Here is a 13,599-nt window from a genome sequence, read left to right as displayed (position 1 = left end):
AATAAATGAAAAATAAATCAAAAGAATGACATTTTACGATGTGAAAATTATACAAAGTTCTAATTATAGTGTGATAAAGTTTTACTGAAACAGCCACACTCATTCATTTATATATTGTCTATAGCTGCTTTCACACTGTAACAGCAGAGGTGGGTAGTTATGACAGAGACCATATGGTCACAAAGCCTAAAATAGTCATGATCTGGCTCTTCACAGAAAAAGTGTGCTGACCCCTGATGTAAAACAAAAGTAGTAACAACGCATTGTGGAGTGTATAACACATATAAAAATAAACGATAAATGTTAAATTCTATAACAAAGGATGGGAAGGAGAAATTCAAAGTACAGTGTTGTAAGGTCTGACACTGGATGTGAAGTAGTATAACATTACTTGAAGATTGGCTGATACATTAAAAATGTGTATTATAAAATGTTAAGGCAGTCACTAAATGAAAGCAAGCACAAATAATAAGGCAATCATGAAGATAGAATAGAGCCATAGTAAAATACACAATCAATCCAGAAGGCCGAAAAAGAAAAAAAAAAAAAAAAAAAAAAGAAGGAAAAAAAAGGAACAAACACAAAACAACATGAAAGTAGGTTTAAACTCAATCACATTATAAACTATATATGTTTACATATAATACATTATATGTAAACAGTACAAACATGCCAATTAGAAGACAGAGATGATCAGATTCTATAAGAAAGGGCCAACTCTCTCCAGCCTAAAAGAAACTAGTTTTTCAAATGAAGACGGAAAAATTAAAGTGAAAGAATGGAAACATTATTACATCAAACGATAATTTTAAAAAGTTGAAGTAGTTATATTAATATTAAATGTAGACTATAAAACAATGAATATTACCAGAGATAAAGAAGAACCTTACCAAATTTTTTAAAAAGGGTCAGTTCACCAAGAAACAGAAAAAACAAGGTTTATTTGCCTGCCCTTCTCTTAACATTCTTACAAAGATACTATACCATGGGCAATTTGTTTTTGAAAAATCACATACAGTTTTTGAACACACCACATGAATATTTTCTGAAATTTTCTGACCCAGTTGTATTTTTGTTAGTTTAATACCATTTGTTCGTATTACCTAAGCAAATAAATAGTAACAGAAATGAAAAATAAAAAAGCAAAACAAAACACACTCTGAGATATGCTAGATGGTAGGGAATAACCAACCTGGGGCTAAAAATGTTGGAGATAATCCACACGTAAATAGTTAAGAGTTTACGTTAAGAATAAATACAAATGCTGTAACGTGAGAAATTTTTTTTAAATGTGAATATAAACATGCAATTACCAATAATCTGTCCTTAACTCTTATATATTCAAATACATTAGTAATGCTTCCTATTCAAACCATATTGAAAATGTTTTTAACATTAGTAATATTTCATAACAAGTGATCCATTATCTATAGTTTATTATTCTTCCTTTCCTTTTCAAAATATTTTATCCATACCTATCTTGTATGTGTAAATTTTTACAGAAAATGACACTGACCATGTTACCCTAAATAATTCTAGAATTCAGTTTTCCCATCATTAATTTTATTTGAGTTTAACAAAAAGTGTGTATATGTGCATGTATATATATACACACATATATATACCCACAGAATATATATCCTTCTTTCAATATATTTATTAAAATATACATTAACACTTATTCAAAGAAATAAAATATGAATGAAATATATATATATATTTTTTGTAGACAGAGGGAAGGTAGACAAATCCCATCTACGAAAATGCACACTCCTTTAATGTCCTTAATTCATTAGTCAGACATATTGGAATGCCTGCTGCATGTTCCTGCAAAATGAGCCACAATCCCTGTGCTCAAAAGATGTCTTTTTTTTTTGAGACGGAGTCTCGCTCTGTCGCCCAGGCTGGAGTGCAGTCGCACGATCTCTGCTCACTGCAAGCTCCACCTCCCGGGTTCATGCCATTCTCCTGCCTCAGCCTCCCCAGCAGCTGGGACTACAGGTGCCCACTACCACACCCGACTAATTTTTTTTGTATTTTTATTACAGATGGGGTTTCACCGTGTTAGCCAGGATGGTCTCGATCTCCTGACCTCATGATCCGCCCACCTCAGCCTCCCAAAGTGCTGGGATTACAGGCGTGAGCCACCGCGCCCGGCCACACATATCTTTTATAGAGTAAAATTACGGCAAAAGTGAGCAATTTGTGATTGTAGATTAAAAAAAAACAACAAATCAATTTTTTTCACAGTCATACAGGCTGGGAGTTCAAAGATCAAGGTATGCTCAAGGTTCGCTCCTCCTGAGGCCTCTCTTCATGGCTAGCAGATGGCCACCTTCTCCCTGTGTCCTCGTGTGGTCATTCCTCTGTGTGTGTACATGTTCTAATCTCTTTTTTTTTTTTTTTTTTTCAAATTTTTTTTTTTTTGGACTCGGGGGATACACGTGCAGGTTTGTTATGGGGTATAAAGTGTGGTGCTGAGGTTTGGGGTATGATTGATCCTGATACCCAGGCACTAGTTTTCCAACTCTTGCCCTGCTCCCTCCCTCCCTCCCTCCTCTAGAAGCCCCCAGTGACTTCTGTTGTTATCTTTATGTCCATGTGTTAGGTCAACATTAATTAACACACTTTACCATTTACAGACTATATTCAGATTAAGAATCTTTTAAGTGTTTTATAAAATATGATTTACATACTAGTGACTCCATTATGCAAAAGGCCATCACATAAAGTTGCAGAGTACTAGGTTAAGAATGATCTCTACATATATGTTTAGGTGTAGGCTTATATATGTTCGGGCACTTTTATAGGAACATACAGAATGGGGTGGAAGACTGTGAACTCTGGTTATTTGAGACAGTGTAGTAGCAACTGGGAGTGGGTGGAATAAGGAACATAAGTCATTGCTTATATAAGTTACAACAGAAAATCCTCACCGATTCTATCAAGTGTTTATTTCAGCTAGAAAGATCTGAAATACATTTAAACTAATAACCAGGCAGTAAATATGATTAAAAAAACAAATAAACCAGGCATACTAATATCATTTTTGATGTTGGAAATATCCAAAAAATTCATATTTTCTGAGTGTCTATGTACTGAAAAAGAAAATGAGTCTGACAATGTTTAATACCATATCTAAATGCAAACATGTCTACACATTCAAGTATATTAAATAATATTTTAAAAGAAGAAATTTCTGCACCCTCACTTCCCAATACATTGTATAGATCTGGTTATGTTCAAGGTATCTATGAATATTCCAGAAAGAAGCATTAAAAAATAAGTGAACTAAGGCCATCTCTCATTCTAACAATAGCAATGTTATTTATTTCCCATTTTTCTTTCCTCTTCTAAAAGCCTTACCTTGTATATACTAACAAAAGAGCCAAGAAAAGCTCCAAGCTGGAAGTTTTCTTTATTGTAGAAGAGAGAAAGTAGCCGAGATGGCTGTGTAAATAGATGCCTAAATGCAGAGGGGATTCGGAGGCAGCACTGGATCAAGTACCCCACGCTAAACATTCTGATGAAACCCTAGAGGAAATTTGGAGGAAAATCTGATTTACAAACAAATTTTGAAGTTTTTCATAGAATATGAATTTTACCATCTCAAAATAGAAACAAGACAAAACAAATTTAATCTAAGTTTATAGCACAGCAACTTTCAAAATAAAGCCTTAAAACCTCAAACAATAATTTTAAAACAATTACCTTAAAAATAAGAGTGAAGTCTTGGAATGAGTTTACTTTCTTTGATTTACAAAGACTTAAAAAGTCTCACAAGCACTGGCCAAGCTTGCCTATGTACCAGAATTCCATTTCTTGACATTTTGTTGACAATAATCAGGATTTTAAATTCCTAAACCACAAATGAGTTTTACATACAAAAGCACTAAAATTCCAAAAACTACTTAACAAAACCAAATGCTCTTGAAAAATGTTAACAGAAAACTGCTCTTAATGATTAGCACGAGTAGGGATTATTTTCATAGAAAAATATTTTCATTATTTGTTCAGACCTCTGGTGCTAATTTTTAAAATGGTCAGGTAAGAAGAACTTCCAGGGGGCAGGGAGTGCATAATTATATCTAGGTTTTCATTCATGCGCTCCACTATGTCGGGCTAAAACATCCCTAGGGAGGAGTAGCTTTAAGGTATATCAAATTAAACTTGAAAAAGCAAACCTACTACAAATTTACTGTTAACATTTCTCTATATTTCCTTCAACTGTCCATAACGCAAAAGAGATCTGGAGAGGATGACTATTATTGGTCAATTTCATTTCCATATTTACGAAGATGAATTTTAGATGTCTGAGAGACTATAAGTAATTAATATTAAACTGAAAAATTTCAATTAGCACAAAACATTAACAAAAAGAATAGTATTTTCTATACAGTTCAACCAATACATTGTTAATACCAGTGTCCCATCCTCCTCCTCTCTAACTCCGACTGGAATGGGAAAATATTTACACTCTTAGCAGTGTATGCCCAAAAGTCAGGTTTGTATTTTCTGGACTACAGTTTTCTTTTCTAGAAAAAGAATTAATTACTATGAGGAAACACTGGTTAATTTACCTGAAACTACCTAATACCTTATTAAAACATAAAATCAAATTGTCCAATCAATTACTGTGAATTCTCAAGCATCTGCTTAACTGAAATTGCCTAGTATTTGTTAAATGAATGAAATGGTCACACTTCTATCTTGCCACTGATAACCTTATAATGATAATCTAAGGATTTAGGGATTATAATTACATTACAATCTTTTTCATACTATTTTCAAGAGAACTATTCATCCACCCATTAATGTACTTAGAAAATATTTGCTGAATGCCTGTTATGTGCCAAACATTACACTAGATGCTGGGGATAACAGTGACGAGGAGGACACAGAGTTCTTGCCTTCGTGGAGCTTTCATGTTCATTAGTGGAAAAGAAAATAACTAAGTAAACAAATAAAAAAGATTATAATAAATATTATGAAGGAAGTAATCAAGACACTAGGATAGACATTAACAGGGCAATCTATATTAGATTAAATGTTAAGGGCAGACATGTAAATGATGTGACATTTAAATAGAACCAAAAGAGAAGAAGTTAGCATGAGAAAAATGTTTCAGACAGCTCAGACAGAAAATATAAAGCCAATTAAGAGGCTGGTAGGTGTAAGGAACCAAGAAAAAGTTAGTGTGAATGGAGTACAGAATGTTAGGACAATGTAATTAATATGAGGATTTACTCAGGGATGTGATTTAACATATGGTGTAATTAAGTTTTTGAAATAATGAGGTTCATTGTCAAAAAATTTCGCTACCATGTTTATGGCTTAAATCCCTCACCCACAGGTCTCCAAATAGTTTTACATTCATGGATATAATACAGTATTCCAATTTATACATAAATTGCCAAGTTTACAGTACTGGTGCACATTTGAAAGAATCACTAGTTTTTTATTGCTTGGAAATTCTCACTAACTTTCTCATACAATTTTTTTTAATATTACCTCCCCCATTCCAAATTTCTCAAATACCTCTGATTTAATCCAAATACTTCTCTTAGATCCCCATCTAAAGCTTTCCTTTGAACTACAATCATGTTCAGTTGGAAGGAATAATAAATCCAGGTACCAGCTGACTTGGACTGCCAGCAATGTTACTTTTTTTTTTTTTTTGGCCACTTTAAACTGAGGCAGGAAATCAAATTTGGAAAGAGTGTCAGAAAGTGTTGCACAACCGAGGAACAAAACAAAACAAAACCCTACTGTTTTATCCTTGGTCATTCTGGGGAATTGTGAAGCTAAGTGTGGGCTGGGCAAATGGTACCGTCAACACTGGGTCACAGATGTTTACCTTCATGAGCACTAATATGGGACAGTTCCTCCTTTCTAGAGTAACCATAAAGGGGCTGTCTTTTGGGGTACTGCACAACTCTGCTCTTCTCATCATCAACTGAGTAGAGACTAAAATTGCAAGAAGAACATAAACTTTCTACAGCATTGGAACTGTTAGAGCACCATTCAAAACTAAGGAACTTGGCTGGGCACGGTGGCTCACACCTGTAATCCTAGTGTTGTGAGGTCAAGGCAGGCAGATTACCTAAGGTCAGGAGTTCAAGACCAGCCTGGCTAAAGTGGTGAAACCCCGCCTCTACTAAAACACAAAAATCAGCCAGGCATGATGATGGGTGCCTGTAATCATCCCAGCTACTCGGGAGGCTGAGATGGGAAAATTGCTTGAATCCAGGAGACGGCGGTTGCAGTGAGCCAAGATCGCACCACTGCACTCCAGCCTGGGTGGCTGAGTGAGACTCCATCTTTAAAAAAAAAAAACAAAAAACTAAAGAACTTGCAGCAGGTGGTGCCACCTGTGCCATGCTGACTGCAAAGAAAGTAACTTTCTTCCCAGAAGTGGTGGTGATGGGGGAAGGGAGGAGGGACAACACAACGGCAGGGGAGGAGGGAGAGACATGCTCGTACACAAGTCCACTAGGGAGTCAGGAAATTATGCCAGGCATAGTTAGCTCTCTTAATGTAGAGCAACTGTAGACATGCTCCAGTTACCTCAATGGCTTTAAAAAAAAAAAAAAAAGTAATAGTTTTACAAGTCCAAAATTAAATGCCATTGTACCAGACTGGACACAGTGCATACAGTGTATGTGTGTGAGTGCTGATCCAGCTAGCACACAGCACAGTCTGGGAGTCTTGTTCTAGGATGTAGTTCTAATGAGGATACATTACAAAGTACAAATTTTAATGACTTTATGTTTCCTTGTTGTTATCCCATCTTATCTTCTATGTCGTAAGTTTTAAGTAAGCCAATTTTTAAATAAGCTAATTTTTAAATTATTTAAGGATCTGGTAAGTGAATACTGAAAGCTAAACTGTCACCTATTGTCATAAATTTCTCATCTGTTGAAGTCAGATTCAAAGAATGATAGCAGTTATTAATGTCAACTTTTCCATTTACTTTTAAATTATTTCTAAATAAGTAAGTTATTTCTATACCCATTCCCTATTGTTAATAAAGTACATACTTTCATATACTTACTTTAATGCAATAAGAGATGCAATTATCTTCATAATGTTTGCAACATCTATGCCTTGGTCCATGTTTGCATCTGAAAGTGAACCCAAAAAAATTAAACTAATTATAATTAGAGTGTGTATATCCATGTGTTTGTATATGTTTGTGGATCTGTTTAAAGCTTTCTAACCAAGAAAAACAAAGGAAAAAGAGAAGAAAACATCACTCACTTCTTTTTTTTGGGGGGGGGACAAAGTCTCGTTCTTGTCCCCCAGGTTGGAGTGCAATGGTGCAATCTCAGCTCACTGCAACCTCTGCCTCCCAGGTTCATGACATTCTCCTGCCTCAGCCTCCCAAGTAGCTGGGATTACAGGCACCCGCCACCACGCCCGGCTAATGTTTGCATTTTTAGTAGAGATGGGGTTTCACCATGTTGGTTAGGCTGGTCTCGAACTCCTGACCTCAGGTGATCCGCCCGCCTTGGCCTCCCAAAGTTCTGGGATTACAGGTATGAGCCACCGTGCCACTCACTACTTCTAAATGTGTGTCACTTTTGGTGTTTTAGGACATACAGAAGCAAGAACAACAGATATTTTTGCTTTTTCTACTTGCTGCTTACCTTTTGACACATTGTATAAACTATCTGACTGCAGTCAAAATACTTGAATATGGACTAGAGAAACCACCCTGTTAGGTATTTGTGATTAAATATGAAAAAATACGTATATATTATGTATATACTCTGCCAAGTCTTTTGGAAACTTTAAATTGCTTATTGTAGAGTATAATGGTAATAAATCATCCATGAAGTCAGTACTTGAGCAAAAGTCATAATGAGAATGTGCTCAGGTTACAGGAATTTATACTTAATTAGATTTGAGAGAAAAGATCTGGAAAAGAAACATGATATAGTATTAGGATTCAAAATTCAGTTGAAATAAATATAGAAATAGAGATCATGTGGTAATTCAAAAGTAGTTAATTTGTGATTTAACTGTAAACCACTTAACCCTCTAGTGTTTAATAAATATTTCTGCTGGGAGGACTACTGTTCACGATGCACTCATTTTAATTATTTAGCATGTTGAATCCAAGACTATTTATTAACCCTAGGCATAAAAAAGTAGAATATCTAACATGGTTCTAACTCTCCCTCTCTCTTTGAGGGTTCATGTTCCAAAACAAGCGGTCTTTATAACTTCTTTCAGACTGTAGCTAATTAATTATTTTCATGGTTGAACCATATGAATGTTTTCCTGTTTATAACAATAACTTGTAGAGCAATGTTCTGGCTCTGCACCTCTCCAATCCCATTCGCAAATTGATTAGCAAGACCTTTACAGAAATCCAATTCTGCACTACAGCTGGAGTATACAGCCTTTCCTAGTCAAGGGTGACAGCAACAGTTCAGTTCACACTGGCCATAGCACTTATATCTTTAGAATGCTAAGGCATATCTGGCCATGTGAAGCTGCTGAGTGATTAAAGCTGGAGGCCTGAAAAGCAGTGAATAAGGGAAAGGCTGCCTCATGCAAGCCATCACTCTTCACACTTTTAAGTGTCCCCTTCAAAGACATTTCTCAGCCATTGCTACCAGAACTACACTGAAATTGTTAAGCTTCTTTTGTTTTTTGGGGTTTTGGGTTTTTTTTTTTAAGAGATGGGGGTCTCACTCTGTCACCCAAGCTGGAGTACAGTAGCATGATCATAATGATCATAGATCACTGCAGCCGTAAACTCCTAGGCTCAAGCAATCCTCCCACCTCAGCCTCCTGAGTAGCCAGGACTACAGGCACATGCCACCATGCCTACCTAATTTTAAAATTTTTTTGAGAGACAGGGTCTTGCTGTGTTGTCTAGGCTGGTCTCAAACTCCTGGCCTCAAGTGATTCTCCTACCTCAGTCTCCCAAAGTGTTAGTTTTACAGGTGTGAGCCACCATGCCTGGCCTAACCTTTCTTTGCTAGTGAAGTTAAATCCTGATATCAACTGTACTGTCAATTAGTCTTTCTTAGTCACTCATAAATGGCTTCCCAGAACCTGGACTGCCTGTCTCCTGTATTATTTGCTTTGCTTCTGTATTATTCTGCATCTGCTTTCACACCAGTAGACCCACTGAGGCTACTCTGATACGTTCTGTCATGACCTGATCAGTTCTGACGCCCCAGGCATCATTTACCCATATAATTCATTCTCTGCATTCCCCTCTGATTCCCGTTGAAATTATTTCCATTAATAGGATCCTTTCTCCCTTTTTTCCACTGAGGTAACCCATAACTATTTTTGAACTTGTTTAATAAATTCAACTACCATAATTATTCCTGTTATCTTCTAGATGTATTGTATGTTAAGATGAAGACAAAACCTTTAAATTCAATAAAAATCTGAGTACCCTCCCTGTGCTCATATTTTATGTCAGGCAAGTTCATAGACGTTATCTCATTTAATGCTCACAGCAATTCTTAATAGAGATTATTAATCCCAGTTAACAGATAAGAACTTGGAAATGCACAATGGTTAAATCTCTCATCCAAAGTTACAATGCTGGTAGAGGGAAAGTAAGAGTGAAACATAGGTTTTCTAATTTATTAAAGGACCTCAGCTTCCTATAACTCAATGGTCCCCAATTTTTTTGGCACCAGGGACTGGTTTCATGGAAGACAATTTTTCCACTGACTGGGTGGCGGGAGAGGGGGATGGTTTAGGATGAAACTGTTCCACTCCACATCATCAGGCATTAGATGCTCATAAGAAGCATGCAACTTAGATCCCTCACACGCGCAGTTCACAATGGGGTTTGTGCTCCTATGAGAATCTAATGCCACTGCTGATGTGACAGGAGGCAGAGTTCAAACGGTAATGCTCGCTGGCCTGCTGCTCACCTCCTGCTGTGTGGCCGGGTTCCTAAAAGGCCTCGGACCAATACTGGCCCATGGCCCAGGGGTTAGGAGCCCTTGCTATAACTGATCCCCTAACTTTCTTTATTGCCTACTCATTCCACCCTCTCTAAAATATCACTACCAAGATTTTATTCATTGGTTGATAATCTAATTTCAAACTATTAAATTTATTTTCTTAAATATCTACACTACACTAGAAATATAAACGAAAATCTGTATGAAACCTGAAAACTTCTTTTTATAATATACAAATAAAAACATTTCAGTTTGAGAACCCCAAAAATGTTCACTCTTACAAAATATCCTTTATTTAAGGGTTGTCCCTTATTATTCCTTAATCTTCTTGAATCTCTCTCAGGAATTCTGCTTCCTTCTTTCCACACTTGGCACATTAAATCAACACATATTAATCAGTTTCCTGAAGTTCTCCATCATGGCCTCCTGTGATTCTGCCTGGTTTGAAATGCGAAAGTATTCCAATTCTATGTAAACCTATTTTAAAGGCATATGATGGTCTACAGTCCTGCCAGAAATAATAAATAATATTCATTTGCCATTGTGTGCCTTTTATAAAATTCTATGCAGTTTCTGATGAAAAATGATCATCATTACCTGAATAGAAAACAAAAATACCGTGGCACGGTACAAATATCATATGAAACAGTGACAAAGTAGGTTAAAATATCAAGATAAAGTGCTCACATTGAATCCACAAATTTCCTGACTAGACCAATCATATTCATTCTTCTGGGTTTTTCCTTGTGTTGCTCTCTCTTTTGTTCCACTTTTGCATATGCTGCCTCTGGTGAAAAAGAGTGTGTGGGAATTTCTTCCTTCCCTACAATGAACCTAAAGAAAAGAGCACAATGTGAGGCATTTTCCACTTAAAAAAAAAATCAATGAGAAAAAAAAAAAGAAACTGTTTATAAACAAATACACTTTGGCAAATATCTTATCATTTGAGATAGTATTTTCACAATTTACATAAAATTGAATCATCCTATGAAGAAAAATAGACTTTTAAAATCTGAATACTCAAAAAAAATTAATAGTCACTTGTTTGATAATGCAGGTATTTTAAAATCAAACTGACCAAGTAAAATACAGCACAACACTTAATGAAGCACCCTTTAACATGAGACACCACTTTTTAAACATACACCTTACAGTTTTTCAAAAAACCAGGTAGACTTGGGTATACTAGTAAATCACAACACTAATAAATCACAAAAATTATGTATTTTTTTCTTAAATTTGGCTAACAGTTACAATTGAATGAGATTCTCATTTACAGTAAAACTCGACATTTATACCTGTCATTTTGAGTCATAAACAGCTGCAGCACACTCGGTTATCTGTATACGCACAGGGAAACAGAGGGCACTACAGAACAGGAATCAGAAAACAGTCAGATTCCCCAAGTCTTCATATTATTTCATTAGGAAATCTGAAAGTTGATGTTATTCTAATCTACTTATTTTTCTTTGGAAAAATAAAATATCTAGAAAATAATATTCCTGTTTCATCAAAACTAGACTATATTTTTGCAAAGACAATGAATGGAAAATATTATCACAATTGGATATGCCTCAAGAAGTATCTCCTTTCTCAGAGTTTGCAGTATCACTGTTTACACCTATCCTGTAAGAGTCATTGCTCTTATAAAGATTAAGCTTTCCCAAGGTAATACTACCTTCCAAGCTTTCAGAAAATATAGTAAAATAGAGATAGAACGGGATTAATAACAATACACTAAAATTCTGGAACTTGAGTCAGGCATAGTGGCTCATGTCGTAACCCCAGCACTATGGGAGTTGAGGCAGGACAATCACTTGTGGCCAGGAGTTCAAGAACATCCTGGTCACCACAGTGAGACCCCACCTTAACAAAAAAATTAAAAATCAGCTAGGCATGGTGGTGTATGCCTGTAGTCCCAGCTACGTGGGAGGCTGACATGGGAGGATTGCCTGAGCTCAGGAGTTAAAGGTTGCAGTGGGCTATGATCATGCCACTGTACTTCAGCCTAGGCAATACAGTAAGACCCTGTCACTTTAAAAAAAAAAAAAAAAAAAAGTAACTTCAGACCTGTGACAAACAGAATATGAAACTATAAATACTTAGAAAGAATGAAAAAGCTGTTACTACCAACAACTGCAACCCATCCTGTTCAGACAACCTCGGTAAAACATCTAGCTTATCAAATCATAAGGGGTGTGCAAGGGGTTTGTTTGTCACCAGATGGCAGCTGTGCATCTTTGGTAGCTGTCAGTTCAAATGAATTTGTTTCTCACTTATGGTTGTACATAGAGAGTTTAAGATCTGTACTGCTGTTCTTTATTAGCAACAAGGGTAAAACTATGCCAGAACAGATAGAACAGTTTCTCTTACACCCTTCATAATACTGTTGTTAGTTTGGCCAGGACTGACTATTTCAGATTAGAAGTCACTTCCTTGGAGAAGCTGACCCTGTCCCAGGCCAGAATAATTCTGTGCTAGGAGAGCCCAATGAACCGCCAGTACAGTAATGTACGTGCCATTTTAGTAGTCTACATCCGCTACTCAACTGTGAGGCCTGTGAGACCATGTGTATCTTCTTTGCTATTATATTCCAGCATCTAGCATAGTGTCTGGCACATGGTAAATACGTAATACATATTGAATGAATGAATATAGTAATAGCTAGCATTTTCTGAGCATATCTTATATGACAGACACAGTGCCAACTGAGCCTTTTACAAATACTAATTCATTCATGTAATCCTCACAACACTATAGGTGTCACAATTCCCATGAGAGTTGGCATGGTTAAGTATCTGGTCCACAACCAATAAATTATCAGTAATTATTTGAACCCAGAATTGTCTGGCCTAAAGTCTGGCTTCTTAATCACTAAGCAACATATGTTTCTAACTATGTTTTAAACTATGATGAATAAGGCTAGCACACCTTCAGAGTCTCACACTGGCTTTTCCTCCGAGGTTGTGTCCTTGACACTATTCTCTTGACTTCTACTGTTACCTACATACGCAGATACTTTTCAAATCATCCCACATAGAATTTCCAGAGGAAGCTTCCCAAAGTACACATCTGAACTGACTACACATATCCTCAAGGAACTTCACGGGCTTATGGCCTACTGAATTAAATACAAACTTCAAGCTTAAATCAGTATCTGATTTAAGATACTGTGAGGTCTCTGCAGAGTGAGTGCTCACTATAGGAGCTATTATTATATTACAATTAAATGAACTACTTGACATTATCCAAATAAACCATGTGTCTGTATTGCTCTTCTTATCTGGATCATTCTTCCCTACATCTTTTCTAAAAATCTTATTTGTCTTTTAAAATCCAACTTAAATGCTCCTTCCACTCGCTCCTTCCCACCCACCCCCACAGTAAAATAAAAGTATTAATAATTTGGAATTATAGAACACTTAACTTCTATTATTACATTTCGGTTTTTCTAGTCTATAAGTAATTTTGTGCAAATTTCCTGCTTTCTTCTCTCCATTTACTCCTATCCACAGCTTGGGGAAAGATGCTAGGTTAGGTTTGCCTAAAATATATTCCTGAGATAACCTACACTTCTCTTTTGCAACATTGGACACAGTTATAATTAGTGCTGTCTTTCCCACTAGACCATAAGCTCTCTGAGGACAGAGACTGT

The 13,599-nt window shown here is 36.1% G+C and overlaps 1 protein-coding gene across 2 annotated transcripts in view; it reads right to left on the bottom strand.

Moving 5' to 3' along the window:
• The window catches only part of TMEM135 (transmembrane protein 135), a 261,010-nt gene that overhangs the window by 9,419 nt on the left and 237,992 nt on the right, over positions 1–13,599 (bottom strand). For both annotated transcript variants that reach the window (XM_025357908.1, XM_025357910.1), the window contains 3 exons: positions 10,632–10,778; positions 7,055–7,124; positions 3,367–3,534 (listed from right to left, as the gene is read on the bottom strand). In XM_025357908.1, the coding sequence (XP_025213693.1) occupies positions 3,367–3,534; positions 7,055–7,124; positions 10,632–10,778 (385 nt within the window). The remainder of the gene's footprint in view (positions 1–3,366; positions 3,535–7,054; positions 7,125–10,631; positions 10,779–13,599) is intronic.

Source organism: Theropithecus gelada, chromosome 14 (assembly GCF_003255815.1).
Source record: "Theropithecus gelada isolate Dixy chromosome 14, Tgel_1.0, whole genome shotgun sequence".
Lineage (NCBI taxonomy): Eukaryota > Metazoa > Chordata > Mammalia > Primates > Cercopithecidae > Theropithecus > Theropithecus gelada.
This window is presented reverse-complemented; position numbering and strand designations above follow the sequence as displayed.